Source organism: Pristiophorus japonicus, chromosome 17, assembly GCF_044704955.1.
Source record: "Pristiophorus japonicus isolate sPriJap1 chromosome 17, sPriJap1.hap1, whole genome shotgun sequence".
Lineage (NCBI taxonomy): Eukaryota > Metazoa > Chordata > Chondrichthyes > Pristiophoridae > Pristiophorus > Pristiophorus japonicus.
This window is the reverse complement of record NC_091993.1, coordinates 69,261,301-69,288,266: the sequence shown is the minus strand read 5'-3', so window position 1 is coordinate 69,288,266 and position 26,966 is coordinate 69,261,301. Positions and strand designations below refer to the sequence as shown.

Genomic DNA, 26,966 nt, shown 5'->3' with positions numbered 1-26,966 from the left:
TCCTCCAATTCTGGCCTCTTGTGTATCCCCGATTCTCAGCGTTCCACCATTGGTGGCTGTACCTTTAGCTGTCTAGGCCCCAAGCTCTGGCAGTCCTTCTCTAAATCTCTCCTCTACGTTTTTTTCTTCCTTTTAAAGACGCTCCTTAAAACCTTTGTCCAAGCTTTAGGTCACCTGTCTAATACATCCTCATGTGCAACATGTCGTGTCAAATTTCTGTCAGATTTTTTTTAAATTAGTTCCTGGGATGTGGGTGTCTCTGGCAAGGCCAGCATTTATTGCCCATTCCTAATTTCCCTTGAGAAGGTGGTGGTGAGATGCCTTCTTGAACCACTGTGGTCCGTGTAATGGAGGTACTCCCACAGCGCTGTTAGGGAGAGATTTCCAGGATTTTGACCCAGCAGCAATGAAGGAACGGTGATATATTTCGAAGTCAGGATGGTGTGTGACCTGAAGGGAAACTTGGAGGTGATGGTGCTCCCATGCATCTGCTGCCGTTGTCCTTCTAGGTGGTAGAGGTTGTGTGTTTGGGAGGTGGTGCTGAAGAAGCCTTTGTGAGTTGCTCCGCTGCATCTTGTAGATGCTACACACTGCAGCCACGATTGCCGGTGGTGGAGGGAATGAATGTTTAAGGTGGTGGATGAGGTGCCAATCAAGCGGGCTGCTTTGTCCTGGATGGTGTCGAGCTTCTTGTGTTGTTGGAGCTGCACTCATCCAGGCAAGTGGAGAGTATTCCATCACACTCCTAACTTGTGCCTTGTAGTTGGTGGAAAGGCTTTGGGGAGTCAGGAGATGAGCCACTCACCGCAGAGTACCTAGCCTCTGAACTGCTGTTGTAGCCACAATATTTATGTCGCTGGTCCAGTTAAGTTTCTGGTCAATGGTGATGCCCAGGATATTGATGTTATGGGATTCGGCGATGGTAATGTCGTTTAATGTCAAAGGGTGGTTAGACGCTCTCCAGTTGAACTGGAACTTGTATGGCATGAATGTTACTTGCCACTTTTCAGCCCAAGCCAGAATGACGTTCAGATCTTGCTGCATTCAGGCATAGACTACTTCATTATCTGAGGAGTTACGAATCATCAGCATATGTCCCCACTTCTGACCTTATAATGGAGGGAAGGCCATTGATGAAGCAGCTGAAGATGATTGGGCCTAGGACACTGCCCTGAGGAACTCCTGCAGTGATGTCCTGGGATGATTGGCCTCCATCAACCACAGCCATCTTCCTTTGTTCTTGGTATGACTCCAGCCAGTGAAGAGCTTTTCCCCCTGATTCCCATTGACTTCAATCTTACTAGGGCTCCTTCATGTCACACTCTCTCTCAAATGCTGCCTTGATATCAAGGGCAGTCACTCTCACTTCACCACTGGCATTCAGCTCTTTTGCCAAAGCTGTAATGAGGTCTGGAGCCGAATGGTCCTGGGGGAACCCATACTGAGCGTCGGTGAGTAAATGCTGCTTTATTGCAATGTCGATGACACTGGATTGGATTTGTCCTGTTTTTTGTGGACAAGACATACCTGGGCAGTTTTCCACATTGTTGGGTAGATGCTAGTGTTGTAGCTGTACTGGAACAGCTTGGCTAGAGGCCCGGTTAGTTATGGAGCACAAGTCTTCAGCACGAAAACCGGAATATTGTCGGTGCCAGAGCCTTGGATGTATCCAGTGCGCTCAGCCATTTCTTGATATCTCTTGGAGTGAATCGAATTGGCTGAAGACTGACTTCTGTGACTGGGGAGCTCTGGAGGAGGCTGAGATGGATCATCCACTTGGCACTTCTGGCTGAAGATGGTTGCAAACATTTCAGCTTTGACTTTTTCACCTGCGTGCTGGGCTCTGCCATCATTGAGGATGGGGATGTTCATTGAGCCTCCTGCTCCGGTTAGTTGGTTAATGGTCCACCACCATTCATGACTGAATATGGCAGAACTGCAGAGCTTTGATCTGATCCGTTGATTATGGGATCACATAGGTCTGTCTATAGCATGCTGCTTCTGTTTAGCATGCATGTAGTCCTGTGTTGCAGCTTTCCCACGTTGACACTTCATTTTTAGGTACGCCTGGTGCTGCTCCTGGCATGCTCTTCTGCACTCCTCATTAAACCAGGGTTGGTCCCCTGGTTTGATGGTAATGGTAGAGTGAGGGATATGCTGGGACACGAGGTTACAGATTGTGATGTAATACAATTCTGCTCCTGCTGATGGCCCACAGCGCCTCATGGATGCCCAGTTTTGAGCTGCTGGATCTGTTCTGAATCTATCCCATTTAGCACGGTGGTAGTGCCACATAACACAATGGAGGGTGTCCTCAGTGTGAAGACAGGACTTCGTCTCCAAGGGCTGTGCGGTGATGGAGGGTTCTGTGACATTGGTAGAAAGATATGATTCTGAGTATGACTATGTCTGGCTGTTGCTTGACTAGTTTGTGGGACAGCTCTCCCAATTTTGGCACAAGTCCCCAGATGTTAGTGAGGAGGACTTTGCCGGGTCAACTGGGCTGGGTGTGTCGTTGTGTCCGCAGCCGAGGTCGATGCCGGGTAGTCTGTTTGATTTCTTGCAGTGGTTTGTTTCAACTGAGTGGCTTGCTAGGCCATTTCAGAGGGCAGTTAAGAGTCAACCACATTGCTGTGGGTCTGGAGTCATGTATAGGCCAAACCAGGTAAGGACAGCAGATTTCCTTCCTTAAAGGACATTAGTGAACCAGATGGGATTTTACAATTGCCATTACTGATACTAGCTTTTTATTGCAGATTTATTTAATTAACTGAATTGAAATTCCAAGTTGCTGAGGTGGGATTTGAACTCGCATCTCCAGTTTATTAGTCCAAGCCTCTGGGTTACTAATCCCGTAACATAACCACCATTCCTGTCATTCACCCCATGACGTTGTACAGGTTGAGCGTCCAAAATCTGGAGTTCCAAAATTTGGAATGTTCTGGAATCCGGAAACCGGGCATATCCGTGGCGGGGTCGTCCGGAAAACCGGAAAATGTTCTGAAATCCGGACTCCCCTCGCCCCCTTACCTGGCCCGACCCTCCTCCTTACCTAGGCGGCCTGACCTCGCCTTCCCTCCCCCCTTACCTCGCCCCCACTCCCCTCCTCCTTACCTCGGCGGCCTGACCTCGCCTTCCCCACCCCCTCCCTCCCCCTTACCTCGCCCTGGCCCGACCCTCCTCCTTACCTCGGCTGCCCGACCCCACCTACCTCGGCCCAGGCAAAGATGTTCCAAAATCCGGAAATATCCGGAACGGCCTCGGTCCCGAGGTTTCCGGATTTCGGACGCTCAACCTGTACTATATTAAAAGGCACTATATAAATGCAATTGTTGTAGATATTATTCTATGGGGAATTATCGAGTACACTTTAAGATTGGCATGAAATTTGTGTCAGCGGCCGCAGCTGAGCACAAAGAAAGCTGCCCACAAAAATCTCTATGGCGAAAACTTACGTTTTCTCGACATTAAATTGATAGTATCGCTGTCAATAGGGTATTCCCAATGCGATAGGGTATCTCCTCCTCAGCGCACAAGGAAACCTGAAAAGAAAAATGTTTCTTCTGCTTCCCTTCTCGACCCTCCTCAGGGTCTGCTCCTGCCAGCTGCTGACTTTCTCTGCTGAACCCGGCATTCATTGTGGGTCGCGTGACTGTGCCTTAAAGTCGCGTCGGTGTCCTTTTTACAAAATAGGACACCGATTGTTGCATATTCATGAGGCCCTTCAGCGAACCGGCAGCGAGCGGGAGTGTAACACCAACCAGGAGGCAGGTGTTGCCTTATTTTAAACCCCTGCACACCCCGCGTTTGGTCCTAATCCTAGTTTGGAACAACAGTCTGATTATACTCCTTGGTGTTTTTCAGTGATTAAGTAGACATCACACAGAAATTTCACCTGCCTGTCATTCCTGTTTAGCTACATCCCAATGACAGCACTAGTTGCTCTTTTGACATATATCGAGTCTGTCTTGTCTCTTCCCAGTTATAGTTCATTTTAAGTCTATAGTTTTTATAGCGCATACGTAATGGACAGGCCTGTGAATGCCACTCTGCTAATTGTTCATCTAACATATCCTTTTTGGCACATTACATTCTCTGGCTGTCAGTCTAATGAGAGTGGAGTCTCATGCTTAAGTTTTTTAAGTTGTTGCATTAATTGATATAAAGCGACGATACGCCAATTAGTATCATTACTGCATCCTGTGGACAATCAGACACTTCAAAGGAGTCCTTAGTATTAATAAAGGCATCCTTTTTTTCAATGGTAACAATCTCGTTCAGTAACCTCAGGCGAGATGTGCTAGTAAGACAAGTAACGATTCAGTGTTACAATGTGTGTTGAAAACTGAGGCTCGGGGCTAAAGAACTGCTCCCTTTGCAGAAGAGACAAATCATCGGCTAGTGTATAATGTGTGTATATACTAGTGATGTGAGCACCAGTTCATGTGACATAACTGATCTATATTGTGTGGAGAACTGAATTGTAAAGTGTAATTTTTTAAAATTTAGAATGATACCGAAACGACAGCACAGAAACGGACCATTCGGTCAAACTGGTCCATGCCAGTGTTTATGCTTCACACGAGCTTCCTCCAAAACCTCTTCACCTAACCCTATCAGCATAACTACAGAACGTGAATCAAACCAGCAACTGTGGTCTGTCTGGCTTAGTGCTACACCAGGCTGGTCTTTTTGTTTCTCAGTCGGCCATCAAGTTGGAGCACTCGAATTGACCTCGGCACCCTAGGGCTGCATAGGGAGAAATCAGCCAGGGTTCCCGCCCCTGATCTCTGCCCAATAACCCCCTCTGGAAAGTGTGTGTGTGTGTGTGTGTGTGGATTTTGGATGAGGATAGGATGAGACTCGCCTGTGATGCAATCCGTGAAGAAATGTTTTGCCTCCACTCCATGGGGTCTCGCGTGAAGAATGACCACTTGGGTGAGAAAGCAGGAAGGGGCTTTCAGCATCCTTTTAAGTGTACCACGGCACATGTCTGAAAGTTCAGAAGAGGGGGAGGTGAAGAGGGTAGGAAAGTGAAAGAAAAATGGTAAATTCAGTTGTTCACTTACAAATTACCACTGTCATAGTGACTCAGTTTTGTTGGACTTGAAAATCCAGACCGTTTCATTCCTTCATAGCAATCCCCCTATTTGATCAGATTCTTGTGTGTATTTTCTGTCGGTCAGTATGGAACTGTCAGCAAAATGCAAGTGTTTTCTGGCAGTGCCTCTTTGTTGTTTGTCGGTGACTTTGGGGGAGTGGGGAAGGGAGAAACCCAGATGGTGTTCTCCCTATTACCACTTCCTGCTCTTGGCCATTGTCCTTACAGGTCTCCTTGTTATCCATAATAGGTTAGACTAATCCGCTGTGTAGTACAACTCTTTTTTTAAAAACGCTTTCAAAACTTATTTTTATTTACACCAAATGCAAAATTCAATTTCTGAAGATGAAACTTCTGTAGAATAAGAGGATTCAGAGATGATAAAATTGGAGTGTTGGTGCAGAAATGGAACGGCAGTCTCTGAGGGTTACATGCAGTGGCCGGAGATGCAGGTTCTTTTTTCCCAAGGTGCAGTGCAGCGTTTTGGGCAGCTTCCTGGGCCCTGATATTAACTGAGCTGAGAAGGTGTGGGAGAGGCCAAAATCAGCCGAAGAGCCTGGCAAGGCCGGTGACGTGGCGGCCCTGCCGATCATAATGACAGGGCTTCGTTAGCATATTGTAGGGCCGCCTCCCACCTGGCAGCCGGCCAAATTGACAGGAACACTAGCGGCAGAAGGCTACAGCCGGGAACCCCTGGGAACGGTTCCTGGCACTGGGAAGGGAGTACGCTGTATCAGCTCTGGGCCATGATCGGGGGCGGGGGGGGGGGGGATTGGCAATCAAGAGGACTGGGGGGTAGGTTTGAGATTGGGAGGACTGTAGGATGGCAGGGATCAGGGGGAGGCTGTAGATCGAACTAAGGAATTCCTCGAGTCTCAAAATCTATCTATCTCCGCCTTGAATATACTCAGCGACATGGCATTCACAACCCTTTGGGGTAGAGAATTTCAAAGATTCACAACCCTCTGAGTGAGGAAAGCCATCCTCACCTCAGTCTTAAATGGCCAACCCTTTATCCTGAGACTATGCCCCCTAGTTCTAGACTCTCCAGGCAAGGGAAACAACATTTCAGCATCTACCCCGTCAATTCCCCTCAGAATCTTTTATATTTCAATGAGATCATCTCTCATTCATCTAAACTCCAGAGAGTATAGGCCAACCTACTCAATCTCTTCTCCTAGGACAACCCTCATATCCCAGGGATCAATCTGGTGAACCTTCGTTGCACCGTCTCTAAGGCATGTACGTCCTTTCTCAGATAAGGAGGCTACTCCTTATTCCGCGCTGAATATGGCTTTAAACAATCCCCATTCAGTCGTAGTTTGCAAACTGCTGGGGAGGTATGCAATACGTGTTTGCTGAAAAATAACTTGCGTCATTATTACAAAGTTAAATGTTCTAATCTTTAGATCAGTGAGCTGTAGTTTCAACCAGCTTTATTGTGGGCAAAGATTGGACCAGAAACCTGTTTTAATTCAAAATAAAAGCATTGTTTAAATTTTATTTTACACTAAATCAAGATGCTGCCTGACCTGCTGAGTATTTCCAGCATTTTCTGTTTTCATTACAGTTGAAACCTGAAGGCGTATTACACAATTTGGGAATGATGTTTGTGGTGTAGCAACACACTACACTAAAGAGGTTTGAGTGTGAGATTTGCCCTTTATAGTAATCTGTCTCAACCAAACTTCAGTCTTTCTCCTACTCCCCAGCCTAAACATGGAGGAGACATTGTCGGGGAATTAACAAGAGCCAGTTTCCTGCAGCGTACAATATATATGGGATCCGGTCGGTATTGTGCCCATTCTCATACTATGATCAGGTTTTCACTTCATTTGCTTTGAGAGACCCAACTGATTGTATGCGGAGTAGAAGAGGGCTAACTGATCAGACCAACCGTACCTGTGGATTGATGATGTGAGGCTCTATTGATGGAGTCTTTACCACGTGCAGTAGACGGACGATTCTACCTGCTGATAACTAATGCAGTTCAGGCCTCGTGCTGCAATAGAGGACTTTGTGCTTTAATCTTCTCTTTCATTCCCTAATGCAGTACATGTTGAACCTCCCTTATCCGGACCAGGCCTGTTCCGGATAAGGGATTTTTCCAGAAGAGGGGTGGTCACGTTAAATTGGATGGTACAGGTACTGAGGAAGTGGATATTGGGGCTGGAAGTGCGGCACAAATCGTGCGTGGGGGGAGATCGCAGGGTCAGGCCAGCAAGGAAGGATTTCAATTTGTTCATGTCAGAGTTCTGCACATGCGCCACCTGGTGGCTGGGAATGGTTGCTCCAGGCCTTTGCACATGTTGCTGTTACCAATCACTAGATGGTGTGCAAGAGTAATTTGTGACTTTCTGAAAGTGCCTGGCCTCACATTGGTGTATTCAGCAATACAGCTGCGATCGGGACCTCACTATGGGAGCTTGTATCTTTCAGCTATGTCACACTGTGTGTTGTACTCTATCCTGATTGTCCAAATCTTTGTGCCTAAAAAGACTTGGTTTGTGCAGATCCATTCTGTCCTGCCCTGCACGGAATGTATTGATTGTCAAGCTGGGGTCCTTGGCCCTTCAGGATTGGATCCTAGTGGGCCCATGAGGTCTTCGATTTCTGTGCATCCATCAGATTTTTGCATTTTCCTGTATTTTTTTTGATTTCCTCTCGCTGTTTCTAGGTGGTTATATTAATAATCTCTACAATTTACTTTTGGGTTGCTGACATTGTCAGAAGTTAGAACGGGGGAGTGTCAATATTTGCAGTCGGTCTCCCACACAGAAAACAATTACCTATTGCACTCTTCCATCAACCCTGTCTGATCTCTTAAATCCTGTGGAAATGTTTATAAGTCTGGTAATCTAAATAGTTTTAGATTTGATAAGCCCGTTGGGTCAATTCACATATCCAGCTATCTGATTGAATTGCTGAGTGTCCAATCCACATCCAGCAGGTTATAAGGGTGTAGAAAGAGTCTTATAGATAGTGGCCTCTAAGGATACAAAAGAAATTAACAGTGCCCTTATATTGCTGGGATAATAATTTTGCTGGTTATTGACCCATAATAGTGTCAGATTTCAGGCAACTGGAATTTGTCACCTTGTGTTATAATCACTTTTGTACCTGGAACTCCTGAGATTGACTTAAATTTAAAGTAGTGATGTGATATTTTTTATTATTAAACGAGTGTACTTGAAGTGAGCTCCAGAGTGTGAGAGATTTGGACTAATACTTCTTGCTTACTAAAACAAAAACTGCTGGAACCACTCAGCAGGCTGGGCAGCATCTGTGGGGATAGTAGAAGTTAACATTGTGGGTATAGACCCTTCCACATATGCTAACTGGTCTGCTGAGTGTCCCCAGTGTTTTCACTTTTTTGTTTCAGGTTTTTGCCTACTGGTCTCATTTGCACTTGGATATGCTTTGCATTTAATAGTAGGTGTCAGGGTGCAGTGCATTTTACTCCTTCCGCTTACCTCGCACTGCAAAATCCCCAGCAGGATAAGAGGAGTGTATCATGATTTAAAAAGTACAGAAACTTTAGCAAATCTGATACCAGTACCAATTAAGTTATATTGTGTCACAGACAAAAGCGCTCATCATTTGAAGAAAAGCTTTTGAAAGCCAACTGCATGTTAAAAGTTGTTTGCTTTTTGAGAGTCCGGTCACTCAGTAATATAAAGTGCTGTTTGTGTTTTCAGTAACTGCCTGCATGTTGTGGAACCCATGCCAGTGCCTGGCCGGGATGTGGAGGCTTACTGTCTGCTCTGTGAGTGTAAATATGAAGAAAGAAGCACCACTACAATCAAGGTACAGCAAAACCTTCTCCATTGCCTCTGATTAATTCAAAATGGACAGTTCCCCCACCCTGAAGCACTGTCCAACAGCTCCCTTAAAAACAGCTCCCTTAAGAATAGCTCTGAGCATCATTAATAATCAAGATAACCCCTTTTTCAGTAACTTGGAGCTGATTGTAGGAGCGTGCACTGGATTTATTTTCTGTTCATGTTTGGAATCATACAGCACAGAAGGAGGCTATTCGGCCCATCGTGTCTGTGCCAGCTGTTAGAAAGAGCTATCCAATTAGTCCCACTCCCTGCTCTGTCCCCATAGCCTTGCAAGTTTCTTCTTTTGAAGTGTATAATTCCCTTTTGAAAGGTACTATTTAATCTGTTTCCACCACCTTTTCAGGTAGCGCACTCCAGACCATAACCATTCGATGAATACATTTTTTTTTTATCCTCGTTCCCCTGAAACAGTTTCTGCCTATCTACTCTTATTAAAACCCTTCATGATTTTAAACACAGTTATCAAATCTCCCCATAAATTTCTCTGCTCTGAGGAGAACAATCCAAGCTTCTCTAGCAGTCCTTGCTTTGTATATCTGGAATTTGGTTTGGGAAGGGAAAGTGTGAAAACAAGCTGTAAAGAAAGATATTGAATTAACTCAACCACTGCAGCTCAAGTCGTACAGATCAGGGAAGTCCCAGATTCAGCCCTCGGTCTGCACCGAGTTTGCTGATAACCAAAACAGAGGATGAGATGCTGCAATTGACATTGTTAGGGGGAAAAGAACAGCCAGGGGTTCCTGCTCCAGGTGGCTATTAAGAGACCCCTGCTGGAACTGTGCCCGTGTATACGGCGGGTGAGGAGAGGACTGGTCTTGACAATGATGCTTCCTGCAGTTGAATATCCTATTGATGCTCACTGTTGAGGCATGCATATGCATATGCATATGCATAATGATCAGTTGGTTTATTAACCCTTGCCAGAGAAGATAAGAAGAAAGAAAATAGCACTGCTTGTTCAGTTTGGGGGTCATGGATGCAGTCTTGCATATCAGTGCTGTTAGATGCCGAACAATAGCACTCCAGGGCACTGCTCCTGAAGCTCGCTTTTAAAAGTTCCAGCATTGCTCACTGACTAATCTTTTAGGAGATGAAGTTGAAATTAATTCTGCAGATACCATGTCACCCCCTTGGTTTAAAGGAGTCAATTTGTATCACAGAAAGTAATGGGGAAGTAAGCAAACGTGGGGCTGATGATTGCGAGCAATTAAGAATAGGTTTACTCTTTTTTTTTTTCTAATCTTGATTTGACAGGTAACAATCATCATTTACCTGACTGTTGTTGGAGCTCTGCTGGTGTACATGGCATTCCTGATGATCGTGGACCCACTGATCCGAAAGCCGGACTCTTACATTCAGCCACTGCACAATGAGGAAGACACTGAGGTATGGAAGGTGAATGATAATTCTAGGTGGATTTATATAAAGGAGGGAGCTACCTACAAGTATGTGTATCCTTCACCTTTAAGTGATGAATAAGTTCAAATGTGTGCATTTTTTATATGGGGTTCTATTTACAAATACTTTATTTTTATACCTTGTATTTGTTATTAATAAGGTAGCCTGCTAAACATAGAATACAAAAGATGTTTTCTTTCTTTTGGAGCTCTCTGTCTCTCAGTAATAACTCCCCATCGACTTAGAGAAAGTTACAGATAAAACTTGAGTGCAGCTGCCGATGATAAAGTTTATTTCAACAAAGTTCCATATAAAGGATTTCCACTTAAACCAAAAGGCACAGAAATTCACATCGAGCATGGGCTGGATAAGAAATTGATCTACAAAATCGAAAACTGATTACTCATGAGCAGTGTAATGTAAGAATGGGGGATGTGACGAGTGCAGACTACAGCTGATGGATCCTTTTGTTTCTAATCTATATTAATGACTTTTCAATAGGTCAACAATCCATTTGAGCGGACGAATAGCATCGATAAATGTACTGTATTAGTCAATTAAATGTGCATCATTATTAACAGTGAAATAAATTGAATCCGACGAGGGAGATTTGCAAAAGGATCTGGCAGTGTGCAGACATCGCGGAGTATATACAGCCAAAACCATAGGAGGACTAGTCTCCAGAGGTTACACACTGGCTTTACAAGAACAGTTCACTTTCCAATGTAATAATCATTAATTGCTACTTCACCCTCCAATGTAATATAATCATTAATCACTATCTCACTCAGTATAATACAGGTTGAGCGTCCGCAATCTGGAGTTCCAAAATTCGGAATGTTCCGGAATCTGGACACCGGGCCGATCCGTGGTGGGGTCATCTGGAAGCCGGAAAATGTTCCGAAATCCGGCCTCCACCCGGACTCGCCCACCCAGACTGCGCTTTCGCCCGCCCCGTCCCTCGGCGGCTCGACCTCACCTCGGCCCTGGCTCCACCCACACCCCCCCTTCTCCCCCCTCTCCCCCTTACCTCGGCTGCCAGACCCCACCTGCCTCGACCCAGGCAAAGACATTCCAAAATCCGGAAATATCCAGAACAGCCTCGGTCCCGAGGTTCCCAGATTTCGAACGCTCAACCTGTATCATCATTAATCACTATCTCACACTGTGTAATATTGCCATTAATCATAGAAACATCGAAACATAGAAAATAGTTGCAGGAGTAGGCCATTCGGCCCTTTGAGCCTACACCACCTTTCAATATGATCATGGCTGATCATGCAACTTTAGTACCCCATTCCTGCTTTCTCTCCGTACCCCTTGATCCCTTTAGCCGTAAGGGCCACATCTAACTTCCTTTTGAATATATCTAACAAACTGGCCTCAACAACTTTCTGTGGTAGAGAATTCCACAGCTTCACAATTCTCTGAGTGAAGGAGTTTATCTTCATCTCGGTCCTAAATGGCTTACCCCTTATCCTTAGACTTTGACCCCTGGTTCTGGACATCCCCAATATCAGGAACATTCTTTCTGCATCTAATCTGTCCAATCCCGTCAGAATTTTATATGTTTCTATGAGATCCCCTCATTCTTCTAAATTCCAGTGAATAAAAGCCTAGACGATCCAGTCATTCTTCATATGTCAGTCCTGCCATCCCGGGAATCAGTCTGGTGAACCTTCGCTGCACTCCCTCAACAGCAAGAATGTCCTTCCTCAGATTAGGAGACCAAAACTGTACACAATATTCAAGGTGAGGCCTCACCAAGGCTCTGTACAACTGCAGTAAGACCTCCCTGCTCCTATACTCAAATCCTCTCGCTATGAAGGCCAACATGCCATTTGCTGCCTTCACCGCCTGCTGTACCTGCATGCCAACTTTCAATGACTAATGTACCATGACACCCAGGTCTCATTGCACCTCCCCTTTTCCTAATCTGTCATCGTTCAGATAATATTCTGCCTTCCTGTTTTTGCCACCAAAATGGATAACCTCACATTTATCTACATTATACTGCATCTGCCATGCATTTGCCCACTCACCTAATCTGTCCAAGTCACCCTGCGGCCTCTTAGCATCCTCCTCACAGCTCACACTGCCACCCAGCTTAGTGTCATCTGCAAACTTGGAGATATTACATTCAATTCCTTTTGCTTCTGCCCACATTTTACTTGCCTCTGTCTCCCTGCATAGATTCCCATCCCCCTGCCTTTTCAGTTTAAACCCTCCCCAACAGCACAAGCAAACAATCCGCCTAGGACATCGGTTCCGGTCCTGCCCAGGTGCAGACTGTCCGGTTTGTACTGGTCCCACCTACCGCAGAACCAGTTCCAATGTCCCAGGAATTTGAATCCCTCTCTCTTGCACCATTCCTCAAGTCATGTATTCATCTTAACTATCCTGCTATTTCTACTCTGACGAGCATGTGGCACTGGTAATAGCCCTGAGATTACTACCTTTTTGAGGTCCTACTTTTTAATTTAACTCCTAGCTCCCTAAATTCAGGTTGCAGGACCTCATCCCATTTTTTACCTATATCATTGGTACCTATATGCACCATGATAACTGGCCGTTCACCCTCCCCCGCTCCAGAATGCCCTGCAGCCGCTCCGAGACATCCTTGACCCTTGCAGCACGGAGGCAATATACCATCCTGGAGTCTCGATTGCGGCCGCAGAAACGCCTATCTATTCCCCTTACAATTGAATCCCCTATCACTATCGCTCTCCCACTCTTTTTCCTGCCCTCCTGTGCAACAGAGCCACCCATGGTGCCATGAACTTGGCTGCTGCTGCCTTCCCCTGATGAGTCGTCTCCCCAACAGTACCCAAAACAGTACATCTGATTTGGAGGGAGATGACGGCAGGGGACCCCTGCACGACCTTCCTTCCACTGCTCCTCCTGCTGGTCACTAATTCCCTATCTGCCTGTGTAACCATTACCTGCGGTGTGACCAACTCACTAAACGTGCTATTCACGACATGCTCAGCATCGCGGATGTTCCAGAGTGAAACCATGGCGCAGCTTCAGTGCCGCAATGCGGCTTGTCAGGAGCTGCAGCTGGACACACTTCCTGCACACACAGTAGTCAGGGGCATTGGAAGCATCCCTGATTCCCCACATAAATTAACTTCATTTGGCAACAATCCAAAGATTACCTACTTATAAGAAAAAGTAAAAGATAAAATACTCACCAATCCACCATCCAATCAATTACCCACTTGCCTGTGATGTCACACTTCGATTTCTTTTTACTTCTTTGTTTACCTTCTGCCCCTGCACCAGCTGGCTGCTCCCGACCTGCTCTGTTCCGAGCTCTGCCGATCCCGACTGCTGGGCCCCTTTTATGGGCCTCAGTGCTCGCGACATTGAGCACAAGATTACACTGGGTGAGATAATGATTAATCACTATCTCACCCAGTGTAATATTACCATTAATCACTTTCTCACTCTAATATTATCATTAGTCGCTATCTCACTGTGTAATGTTTATCATTCATCATCATCTCACCCCATATAATATTATCATTAATCATTATCTGACTCAGAGTAATATTATCATTAATCACTATCTCACTCAGTGTAATATTATCATTAATCACCATCAAAAGTAGTAATCTCGGGATTGCTACCAGTGCCACATGCTAGTCAGAGTAGGAATCGCAGGATAGCGCGGATGAATACGTGGCTTGAGCAGTGGTGCAGCAGGGAGGGATTCAAATTCCTGGGGCATTGGAACCAGTTCTGGGGGAGGTGGGACCAGTACAAACCGGACGGTCTGCACTTGGGCAGGACCGGAACCAATGTCCGAGGGGGAGTGTTTGCTAGTGCTGTTGGGGAGGAGTTAAACTAATATTGCAGGGGGATGGGAACCTATGCAGGGAGACAGAGGGAGGCAAAAGCAAAAGACAGAAAGGAGATGAGGAAAAGTGGAGGGCAGAGAAACCCAAGGCAAAGAACAAAAAGGGCCACTGTACAGCAAAATTCTAAAAGGACAAAGGGTGTTAAAAAAGCAAGCCTGAAGGCTTTGTGTCTTCATGCAAGGAGTATCTGCAATAAGGTGGATGAATTAACTGTGCAAATAGATGTTAACAAATATGATGTGATTGGGATTACGGAGACGTGGCTCCAGGATGATCAGGGCTGGGAACTCAACATCCAGGGGTATTCAACATTCAGGAAGGATAGAATAAAAGGAAAAGGAGGTGGGGTAGCATTGCTGGTTAAAGAGGAGATTAATGCAATAGTTAGGAAAGACATTAGCTTGGATGATGTGGAATCTATATGGGTAGAGCTGCAGAACACCAAAGGGCAAAAAACGTTAGTGGGAGTTGTGTACAGACCTCCAAACAGTAGTAGTGATGTTGGGGAGGGCATCAAACAGGAAATTAGGGGTGCATGCAATAAAGGTGCAGCAGTTATAATGGGTGACTTTAATATGCACATAGATTGGGCTAGCCAAACTGGAAGCAATACGGTGGAGGAGGATTTCCTGGAGTGCATAAGGGATGGTTTTCTAGACGAATATGTCGAGGAACCAACTAGGGGGGAGGCCATTTTAGACTGGGTGTTGTGTAATGAGAGAGGATTAATTAGCAATCTCATTGTGCGAGGCCCCTTGGGGAAGAGTGACCATAATATGGTGGAATTCTGCATTAGGATGGAGAATGAAACCGTTAATTCAGAGACCATGGTCCAGAACTTAAAGAAGGATAACTTTGAAGGTATGAGGCATGAATTGGCTAAGATAGATTGGCTAATGATACTTAAGGGGTTGACTGTGGATGGGCAATGGCAGACATTTAGAGACCGCATGGATGAATTACAACAATTGTACATTCCTGTCTGGCGTAAAAATAAAAAAGGGAAGGTGGCTCAACCGTGGCTATCTAGGGAAATCAGGGATAGTATTAAAGCCAAGGAAGTGGCATACAAATTGGCCAGAAATAGTAGCGAACTTGGGGACTGGGAGAAATTTAGAACTCAGCAGAGGAGGACAAAGGGTTTGATTAGGGCAGGGAAAATGGAGTACGAGAAGAAGCTTGCAGGGAACATTAAGGTGGATTGCAAAAGTTTCTATAGGTATGTAAAGAGAAAAAGGTTAGTAAAGACAAACGTACGTCCCCTGCAGTCAGAATCAGGGGAAGTCATAACGGGGAACAAAGAAATGGCAGACCAATTGAACAAGTACTTTGGTTCAGTATTCACTAAGGAGGACACAAACAACCTTCCGGATATAAAAGGGGTCAGAGGGTCTAGTAAGGAGGAGGAACTGAGGGAAATCTTTATTAGTCGCGAAATTGTGTTGGGGAGATTGATGGAATTGAAGGCCGATAAATCCCCAGGGCCTGATGGACTGCATCCCAGAGTACTTAAGGAGGTGGCCTTGGAAATAGCGGATGCATTGACAGTCATTTTCCAACATTCCATTGACTCTGGATCAGTTCCTATCAAGTGAAGAGTAGCCAATGTAACCCCACTTTTTTAAAAAAGGAGGGAGGGAGAGAGAAAGCAGGGAATTATAGACCGGTCAGCCTGACCTCAGTAGTGGGTAAAATGATGGAATCAATTATTAAGGATGTCATAGCAGCGCATTTGGAAAATGGTGACATGATAGGTCCAAGTCAGCATGGATTTGTGAAAGGGAGATCATGCTTGACAAATCTTCTGGAATTTGTTGAGGATGTTTCCAGTAAAGTGAACAAAGGAGAACCAGTTGATGTGGTATATTTGGACTTTCAGAAGGCTTTCGACAAGATCCCACACAGGAGATTATGTGCAAAGTTAAAGCACATGGGATTGGGGGTAGTGTGCTGACGTGGATTGAGAACTGGTTGTCAGACAGGAAGCAAAGAGTAGGAGTAAGTGGGTACTTTTCAGAATGGCAGGCAGTGACTAGTGGGGTACAGCAAGGTTCTGTGCTGGGGCCCCAGCTGTTTACATTGTACATTAATGATTTAGACAATAGTATCTCCAAATTTGCGGATGACACTAAGTTGGGTGGCAGTGTGAGCTGCGAGGAGGATGCTATGAGGCTGCAGAGTGACTTGGATAGGTTAGGTGAGTGGGCAAATGCGTGGCAGATGAAGTATAATGTGGATAAATGTGAGGTTATCCACTTTGGTGGTAAAAACAGAGAGACAGACTATTATCTGAATGGTGACAGATTAGGAAAAGGGAAGGTGTAACGAGACCTGGGTGTCATGGTACATCAGTCATTGAAGGTTGGCATGCAGGTACAGCAGGCGGTTGAGAAAGCAAATGGCATGTTGGCCTTCATAGCGAGGGGATTTGAGTACAGGGGCAGGGAGGTGTTGCTACAGTTGTACAGGGCCTTGGTGAGGCCGCACCTGGAGTATTGTGTATAGTTTTGGTCTCCTAACTTGAGGAAGGACATTCTTGCTATTGAGGGAGTGCAGCGAAGATTCACCAGACTGATTCCCGGGATGGTGGGACTGACCTATCAAGAAAGACTGGATCAACTGGGCTTGTATTCACTGGAGTTCAGAAGAGTGAGAGGGGACCTCATAGAAACGTTTAAAATTCTGACGGGTTTGGACAGGTTGGATGCAGGAAGAATGTTCCCAATGTTGGGGAAGTCCAGAACCAGGGGTCACAGTCTAAGGATAAGGGGTAAGCCATTTAGGACCGAGATGAGGAGAAACTTCTTCACCCAGAGAGTGGTGAACCTGTGGAATTCTCTACCACAGAAAGTAGTTGAGGCCAATTCACTAAATATGTTCAAAAGGGAGTTAGATGAAGTCCTTACTACTCGGGGGATCAAGGGGTATGGCGTGAAAGCAGGAATGGGGTACTGAAGTTTCATGTTCAGCCATGAACTCATTGAATGGCGGTGCAGGCTAGAAGGGCTGAATGGCCTGCTCCTGCACCTATTTTCTATGTTTCTATGTTTCTGTCTCACTCAGTGTAATATTATCATTAATCATTATCTCACTCAGTGTAATATTATCATCAATCACTATCTCATTCTGTAATATTATCATTAATCACTATCTCACTGTATAATATTATCATTAATCACTATTTGACTCTGTAATTATCATTAATCACTATCTCACCCAGTGTAATATTATCATTCATCACTATCTCACTCTAATATTATCATTAATCACTATCTCACTCTGTAATATTATCATTAATCACTATCTCACTGTGTAATATTATCGTTAATCACTATCTCACTCTAATATTATCATTCATCACTATCTCACTCTAATTATCATTAATCACTATCTCACTCAGTGTAATATTATCATTAATCACTATCTCACTCTAATATTATCATTAATCACTCAGTGTAATATTATCATTAATCGCTATCTCACTCAGTGTAATATTATCATTAATCTATCTCACTGTGTAATATCATTAATCACTATCTCACTGTATAATATTATCATTAATCATTATCTCACTCAATGTAATATTATCATTCATCTATCTCACTCTAATATTATCATTAATCACTACCTCACTGTAATATTATCATTAATCACTATCTCACTCTGTAATATTATCATTAATCACTATCTCACTCAGTGTAATATTATCATTAATCACTATCGCACTACCTTCTGACTTGGAGGCGAGTGTGCTACCCACTGAGCCACAACTGGCACTGGAGCACAAACTGCTCGCAAAAGAGGCAGAAAACTCATGGAATGCAGTTCTCAAGCAGTGATGATTATAACGACATTATGGCGACAGTCACATTTGTTGTTGGAGCTTTGTATGTTTAGGGTAATTAAGCTTTTGATTGGCTTGCTGTCAGCTCGGGAAATTAAAATGACATTCTGAGAGAGATCAGAATAAAAGCCAGGGAAAATGCCATTGGCCAAAATTGAGGTTTCCGAGCTCATGCAGCAGATAAAAGAACAGCGACATTGAGCAACCTCATCGCACTGTGGGGAAACAGCTGCACTAGTGGTCAAGTTCCCAAGTTACCTGACACACAACTCGATCACAGCTGTTTGAGAAAATGTCAGTTCTTTGGAGCAGAGGCTGCAGTACTTTACTAAAGTTGGATCTTCCACTTGTGGCAACACACTGGTGCTTTGGCCTTTTGATTTGTGTACTGTGAACATAAAGAAATCTATAATCAGACTTCTCGATGGCCTAATGAGTAAGGCACATCACAGTGCAGAAAGGACCAATGTTTGGTTCGCGACCTGTGCTGAGTTGACAGGCAGTTGTTGGAGGGCTGCTAACGGCCTCTGCTCCAGGGCTGAGGCAACAAATAAATCATTTTTTCTGCTCCTTACTACCTGGTAGCCCCTACATGTACGTACATGTGCTTGGATGTTATCGAATTTTTTTTTTAAACAGATCCCTTCGCTGTGAATGACATGTAATGCCAGCAGTAGTAGAGAGGCACGGTGCAGGGCTAATAACTATATCACTGTCCGCCGAAGGACAAAGAGAAAAATTGGAGGGTGAGTTACCACGGCCACTTCCAACACATCTGACAGAAGGGTGGCATTTGTGGAGGGAGAGGATCAGGTCACATAATCCACTCTCCACCTGAAAATGGTGCTTCGGAACATACAATATGGCAGGGGGGGAAGAGAAAAGGAGAGATCTCTCTCACCTGCCACATCAGCCTGAGGATCTCTGCCACCAAGAAAGATAAGAGCAGCAATGTCATGAGAACACCAACATCTCCAAGTTTACCTCAAAGTCACATCCCATCTGACTTGGTAATGTATTCCAGTTTCTTCATCAGTGCTGGTTCAAAAACCTGGACTTCCATACCGAACATTATTATGGGAGCACCATTGCTGCAGTTGTTCGGGAAAGGGCCCTCCACTTGCACCTTCTCAGGGCAACTGAGAATAGACAGTAAATGTGGCCATGCCAATGTTGCCACATCCATAAACACTTTTTTAAAGGTTGAGTAGTACTCTCGAAGCCTATGGCTTAGACTGTCCCACTCTTTTGCCTCAGTGAGACTAAGGGAAGAAAACAAATAGGATTGGCAGGAAGAAGAAATCTAAATAAGAAAAAGCACAACCTGGTTTACATTACAATGATGAGCTGGAGCTTTTCTCCATTGTAAAAACAACATGGACACAGTGCCTAGACGTCATTTCATGTCAGTTGGTAGCGCACTTTCCGCTGGGTCAGAAAGTTATGGCCTCAGGATCTGAGCATTTAATCTAGGCTGACGTTCCAGTGCAGCACTGAGGGAGCACTGCATTGTCAGAGGTGCATTCAGATAAGATGTTGAACCAAGCCCCTTTCTACATGTCTTGGTTCAGGTGAATGATCCTGTGGCACTATTCAAAGAGCATTGCGTTCTCTCCATGTCCCAATCAGCATTCTTCCCTCAACCTTCACCACAAAAAACAGATCAGCTGGTTGTTCATCTTATTGATATTTTCTGGTACAAAATGTCTGCCTACATGTCTTTGCTTACAGAGCATTATTGATTATGTGCAGCATTTTACGATGTTTTGATGAGCAGAGAGTGCGCTATGTAAATGTGAGCCTTGTATATAAAGTGCTCGTGTTTTCTAATGTTTTGGTTAATTTTCCAACCACTGGGTATTGTTCACTTATTGTCTCAAAGCTCCCCTTTGCCTTTGGGATTATTTTTATTGAGTGGTGTCCCATTTTTCTTCTTTTATTGTAGGGAAAAATGGTTAATCGCCAAGTGAGTTTTTCTTTGAGAATTTCCTTGTTGATGGTTTTAGCTTTTAAAATTACCCCTTCAAATTCATTCCCTGTGTAATCTAAAAATAAAACGTGTATTTAAGATCAAACAACTTAAAAAAAGCTTACCACACTTCCTGCCACTCCTGTTTTAATAGATTTATTGCAGTCATTTCCTACTTTGTTTACAGTGTAGTGATGCTTCTAATACCAGGTTGGATGAAATTAATTCATGCCAGTCTGTGTGAGGGCTGATGAGAGCCAATGTAGGTGGTCTCAGGTTAACGAGAGGAAATGAGAAATAATGCAAGTGCTTATTATGGAGTAAGAAATGACAGTGTTCGGTTGGTCGAATGTAGGTGAGCAACGCACGGTCAGACACTTCAGGATATCATCAGCAGCAAAATCCGTATCCGTCTCCGTCTGCATTTAAAGACAACCTTGGAACAAAATAGATGTTAACAAATATGATGTGATTGGGATTACGGAGACGTGGCTCCAGGATGATCAGGGCTGGGAACTCAACATCCAGGGGTATTCAACATTCAGGAAGGATAGAATAAAAGGAAAAGGAGGTGGGGTAGCATTGCTGGTTAAAGAGGAGATTAATGCAATAGTTAGGAAAGACATTAGCTTGGATGATGTGGAATCTATATGGGTAGAGCTGCAGAACACTAAAGGGCAAAAATCGTTAGTGGGAGTTGTGTACAGACCTCCAAACAGTAGTAGTGATGTTGGGGAGGACATCAAACAGGAAATTAGGAGTGCATGCAATAAAGGTGCAGCAGTTATAATGGGTAACTTTAATATGCACATAGATTGGGCCAGCCAAACTGGAAGCAATACGATGGAGGAGGATTTCCTGGAGTGCATAAGGGATAGTTTTCTAGACCAATATGTCGAGGAACCAACTAGGGGGGAGGCCATCTTAGACTGGGTGTTGTGTAATGAGAGAGGATTAATTAGCAATCTCATTGTGCGAGGCCCCTTGGGGAAGAGTGACCATAATATGGTGGAATTCTGCATTAGGATGGAGAATGAAACCGTTAATTCAGAGACCATGGTCCAGAACTTAAAGAAGGGTAACTTTGAAGGTATGAGGCATGAATTGGCTAAGATAGATTGGCTAATGATACTTAAGGGGTTGACTGTGGATGGGCAATGGCAGACATTTAGAGACCGCATGGATGAATTACAACAATTGTACATTCCTGTCTGGCGTAAAAATAAAAAAGGGAAGGTGGCTCAACCGTGGCTATCTAGGGAAATCAGGGATAGTATTAAAGCCAAGGAAATGGCATACAAATTGGCCAGAAATAGCAGCGAACCTGGGGACTGGGAGAAATTTAGAACTCGGCAGAGGAGGACAAAGGGTTTGATTAGGGCAGGGAAAATGGAGTACGAGAAGAAGCTTGCAGGGAACATTAAGGCGGATTGCAAAAGTTTCTATAGGTATGTAAAGAGAAAAAGGTTAGTGAAGACAAACGTAGGTCCCCTGCAGTCAGAATCAGGGGAAGTCATAACGGGGAACAAAGAAATGGCAGACCAATTGAACAAGTACTTTGGTTCAGTATTCACTAAGGAGGACACAAACAACCTTCCGGATATAAAAGTGGTCAGAGGGTCTTGTAAGGAGGAGGAACTGAGGGAAATCTTTATTAGTCGGGAAATTGTGTTGGGGAAATTGATGGGATTGAAGGCCGATAAATCCCCAGGGCCTGATGGACTGCATCCCAGAGTACTTAAGGAGGTGGCCTTGGAAATAGCGGATGCATTGACAGTCATTTTCCAACATTCCATTGACTCTGGATCAGTTCCTATCGAGTGGAGGGTAGCCAATGTAACCCCACTTTTTAAAAAAGGAGGGAGAGAGAAAGCAGGGAATTATAGACCAGTCAGCCTGACCTCAGTAGTGGGTAAAATGATGGAATCAATTATTAAGGATGTCATAGCAGCGCATTTGGAAAATGGTGACATGATAGGTCCAAGTCAGCATGGATTTGTGAAAGGGAGATCATGCTTGACAAATCTTCTGGAATTTTTTGAGGATGTTTCCAATAAAGTGGACAAAGGAGTACCAGTTGATGTGGTATATTTGGACTTTCAGAAGGCTTTCGACAAGGTCCCACACAGGAGATTAATGTGCAAAGTTAGAGCACATGGGATTGGGGGTAGTGTGCTGACGTGGATTGAGAACTGGTTGTCAGACAGGAAGCAAAGAGTAGGAGTAAATGGGTACTTTTCGGAATGGCAGGCAGTGACTAGTGGGGTACCACAGGGTTCTGTGCTGGGGCCCCAGTTGTTTACATTGTACATTAATGATTTAGACGAGGGGATTAAATGTAGTATCTCCAAATTTGCGGATGACACTAAGTTGGGTGGCAGTGTGAGCTGCGAGGAGGATGCTATGAGGCTGCAGAGTGACTTGGATAGGTTAGGTGAGTGGGCAAATGCGTGGCAGATGAAGTATAATGTGGATAAATGTGAGGTTATCCACTTTGGTGGTAAAAACAGAGAGACAGACTATTATCTGAATGGTGACAGATTAGGAAAAGGGAAGGTGCAACGAAACCTGGGTGTCATGGTACATCAGTCATTGAAGGTTGGCATGCAGGTACAGCAGGCGGTTAAGAAAGCAAATGGCATGTTGGCCTTCATAGCGAGGGGATTTGAGTACAGGGGCAGGGAGGTGTTGCTACAGTTGTACAGGGCCTTGGTGAGGCCGCACCTGGAGTATTGTGTACAGTTTTGGTCTCCTAACTTGAGGAAGGACATTCTTGCTACTGAGGGAGTGCAGCGAAGATTCACCAGACTGATTCCCGGGATGGTGGGACTGACCTATCAAAGACTGGATCAACTGGGCTTGTATTCACTGGAGTTCAGAAGAGTGAGAGGGGACCTCATAGAAACGTTTAAAATTCTGACAGGTTTGGACAGGTTGGATGCAGGAAGAATGTTCCCAATGTTGGGGAAGTCCAGAACCAGAGGTCACAGTCTAAGGATAAGAGGTAAGCCATTTAGGACCGAGATAAGGAGAAACTTCTTCACCCAGAGAGTGGTGAACCTGTGGAATTCTCTACCACAGAAAGTAGTTGAGGCCAATTCACTAAATATATTCAAAAGGGAGTTAGATGAAGTCCTTACTACTCGGGGGATCAAGGGGTATGGCGTGAAAGCAGGAAGGGGGTACTGAAGTTGCATGTTCAGCCATGAACTCGTTGAATGGCGGTGCAGGCTAAAAGGGCTGAATGGCCTGCTCCTGCATTCATGTTTAAAAACAGAAGCCAACAGGTTGTCGCAACACACTGCTCCTGTGGCTGTGTCACGATGTTGGATAGCATTTGAAAACCAAAACTTCACTCTGTTAATGTTGTTCAAATGCTTTTTGAAGTTAATAATCATGAGCAGTTAAAACTGAGGTAATTTCCATACACCTGTAATAGGTCTAAGAAAACCGTACCTGGTCTCCTCGTTGGCCTGGTGGAAGATGCATACGATTAAAGCCACACGGACCAGAAGGGTCCCAAGTTTGGTTTGTGGTCTCTGCTGAGTTGACTGGAGCAGCATTTGGGGGTCTCGATGCCCTCGGGCTGGTACGGAATAACAGCCAATTTCTTGCTCCCGATTGCTACCTGGTAACCCCTGCTGGGAAGTACATGTTCATGGATGTTGGGACCAGGTTCAGTTGTGATGCGCTCCTCGCCAACTAACTGCCAACACTCTGTCAGGCTCACACACAAATAATAGCCACTTGGTTAAGGTACCCGAGGGCTGTTGACACTTGTGAAGCCGCACCCTCGCAACAATCTGTGCCTTCAGGATGGGGTGGGGGGGGAGAAGGGAGAAACTAGAAAAGATCATTCCATTTGTTAAAACTGCACATGTATTCCTTGTTTCAGCACTGAAGGATCATTAGGTGTGGGCACTGTGCATAGACTCTTGGTATTAATCTGAGTTGACCTGAGCTCTACATTTGTTAATCTGTCCCATTTACAATGAAAACAGGCCTTGTGATTCTTGTAAGTAGCCACAGGCATCTACCCACAGGCTAAGGCCTGGTACTGTAACCAGTGTTTATTTCCATGTTAAAATACTACACAAACCAAATTTTGACATTGTTTATTGGAGCGAAGAAAATAAGTAAAACTGGAAGGAAGAAAAGTAGGATTATAATTCTGACATTCAATAATAAACCATGTAGCCCTGCATAACACTCGCGTGATCAGAGCTGATGGGAATAGGAAGATTGCTTTGAGAGTCTTATCATTGCAGCAATCGTGAGCTTTCCTCATTTAAACTCTTATTTTCCAAGCTCTCTTTCAAAGAAGATTTTAGTGCCCAATCCCATCTCCTCTCCAGTGATAATTAAGTGATAATGGAAACTGTCTGATGTGAAGGTAAACTTTTCTTCATGTGGAAAGTCCAAGCTGTTTAAGACGCACCTTTAATTATGTGCAGTGGGGTCTTGATCACAACATAATGCGGAAACCGAGGGTGGCAGGAAGATTATGTAAACAGCATCTTTCGAGTTTAGGAGGAACAAGAGGAAAACTCGGCAGCAATGACCATTTCATCAATAAAGCCAAGACGAGCAAGATTACAACCGATAGGTTGGCGGCTAGAGGCAAGAGCAGGACCACCTGTCCGATGCTGAGCTTTTCCTGCTGTCCTGTCCCTGTGGGGAAAATGGGCTCTATTTTAACCTCGATTTAAACAGGAATTGTCTTTTTTTAATCCTCAAGTCTGCACTCAATCTGCTAAGCAGTATTCTAATACCTTGAGCTAATTCTGAAACAATCAGCTCTGGTGTTTCTTAGGTTACAGCCACATCCCCTCACTCTCTCCAGTTGGTCCCAAGAACTTCTCTGACAAATCAAAAGATAGATTTGGATGGAGATGTGCCTGCAGCTCATGACCTTTCTTCCAGATTATCAACCTTACTGACTTCTGTTAAAACATCCAGATGTTTAAGTGGTCCCAAAGTCCTGGCTCCAGGGAATTAACAAATATGATTAATATCTGACCACCATTTTCTTTTATTCCAATTAAAATCCTATCATATTAGGCCCCAGAGGTACAAGGACAGTGTTCCACCTACTGCAGCACAAAGTTTGTTTGATTCACTTGAACCACATTGATTTCAGGAGGAAATAAATAGGGCTAGATTTTCAGGTGCCTACGCCTCATGCATTTTTAGCAGCCAGCGGGGGTGTTAATGGGAAAGTAAGAAGTTACCGACCGGGAGCGCAGTGTTTAGCACCCCGACCGGAAATTCATTAGAGTCTCGCCGAGGGCGCAAACCAGTAGCGTCTGGCTGCTGACGATCGCTCCGATCATGACGAAATCCTGGTGCGTTGGCCACGCTTGCGCCCCGGTTGGAAAATTAGGTGTGGCCGCCAAGAACAATGTCTGGAAAAACAGTGGGTACAGGCTTGCAGAGTCATTAACTGGTGGCTACTTAAAGGAATGAGGAAGCGCTTCCCTCTGAGGTCACAGTCAGTGCAATGTTTACACACAGCACGGTGCGTGAGCCTGCGAGTTTGTAGCCGCAGACAGAAATAAAAGTTCAGCTTGAGAAAAAGTAATTTTGAAAGCTTTAATGAGTGCATTACTATGCCGTGCTTATCAGACTCTGCTTTTCCCGGGACCTGAATCGGAGTTCGGTGCATACGCAATGACTCGGCTAAATTTAGCGCCGGCATTTTCGTTCGCGTCCCCCAGCTCTGGTATGAAACGGCCGATTTAGTGCCCCTGTCAGCTCTTCTCCCGAATGTGCCAAATTTCTGGGCGGAGGATACAAACTTTTTCAAGGCGATAAAATTTCTACTGCGCTTGGGTTACCACCCCACATGAGGTGCGACCGAATTTTCACCCCATAATATTTTAAATTAGCTATGTGACGAGATAACCAATCAAAGGGCAATTTGCGATCTCGTGCATAGCAACACTCAGCAACTCCGAAAACAGCAATTCTGGGTCTGGCTGAGCTCACCTCAAAGCATAGCGACTTGTCTCACCAGACTGATTCCTGGGATGGCAGGACTGACATATGCGGAGAGACTGGATCAACTGGGCCTTTATACACTGGAGTTTAGAAGGATGAGAGGGGATCTCATAGAAACATAAAATTCTGACTGGACTGGACAGGTTAGATACAGGAAAAATGTTCCCGATGTTGGGGAAGTCCAGAACCAGAGGACATAGTTTAAGGATAAGGGGTAAGCCATTTAGAACTGAGATCAGGAGAAATTTCTTCACTGAGAGTTGTTAACCTGTGGAATTCTCTACCGCAGAGAGTTGTTGATGCCAGTTCATTGGATATATTCGAGAGAGTTAGATATGGCCCTTATGGCTAAAGGGATTAAGGGGTATGGAGAGAAAGCAGGAAAGGGATACTGAGGTGAATGATCAGCCATGATCTTATTGAATGGTGGTGCAGGCTCGATGGGCCGAATGGCCTACTCCTACACCTATTTTCTATGTTCTGTGTCAGTGCGTATATTGGTGCATGCGTAGAAGAGGCAAATTGCTATGGTTTGAGCCGAGTTCAGCCAGACCCAGAAATGCTGTGTTCGGAGCTGCTGGGTGAACGGGGTGCTTCAACATCTATTTAGAGGAGTAGGTCGAGTGCCCGCTGTTTATATCTCTTGTCGGGAGAGATTTGCTCAGTGAGTAGCACTCTCGCCTCCGAGTCAGAAAGTTATGAGTTCAAGCCCCAATTCAATACTGAGGCATGTCATATTGTCCGAGGTGCTGTTTTCCAGATGTGATGTTAAACTGAGGCCCTGTCTGCCTGCCCAGGTGTATGTAAACAATTCCATGGCTCTATTCAAAGAGGAGCGGGGGGAGGGGGGGGACATCCTGGTAACATTCCACCTTCAACCAGCAACACCAAAAACAGACAGCTGATTCATTTACTAGTTATGGGACCGGGCCATTTGTGATTTACC

General features: G+C 44.8%; 1 protein-coding gene across 2 annotated transcripts in view; it reads left to right on the top strand.

Annotated features, from left to right (window-relative positions):
• tmem9 (transmembrane protein 9) overlaps positions 1-26,966 on the top strand; it is a 111,430-nt gene that overhangs the window by 39,461 nt on the left and 45,003 nt on the right. The window contains exons 3-4 of one of the 2 annotated variants that reach the window (XM_070858821.1): positions 8,800-8,908; positions 10,201-10,332. In XM_070858821.1, coding sequence (XP_070714922.1) covers positions 8,800-8,908; positions 10,201-10,332 — 241 coding nt within the window. Of the gene's footprint in view, positions 1-8,799; positions 8,909-10,200; positions 10,342-26,966 lie in introns of both variants that reach the window. The other variant, XM_070858820.1, reaches the window with a different exon arrangement.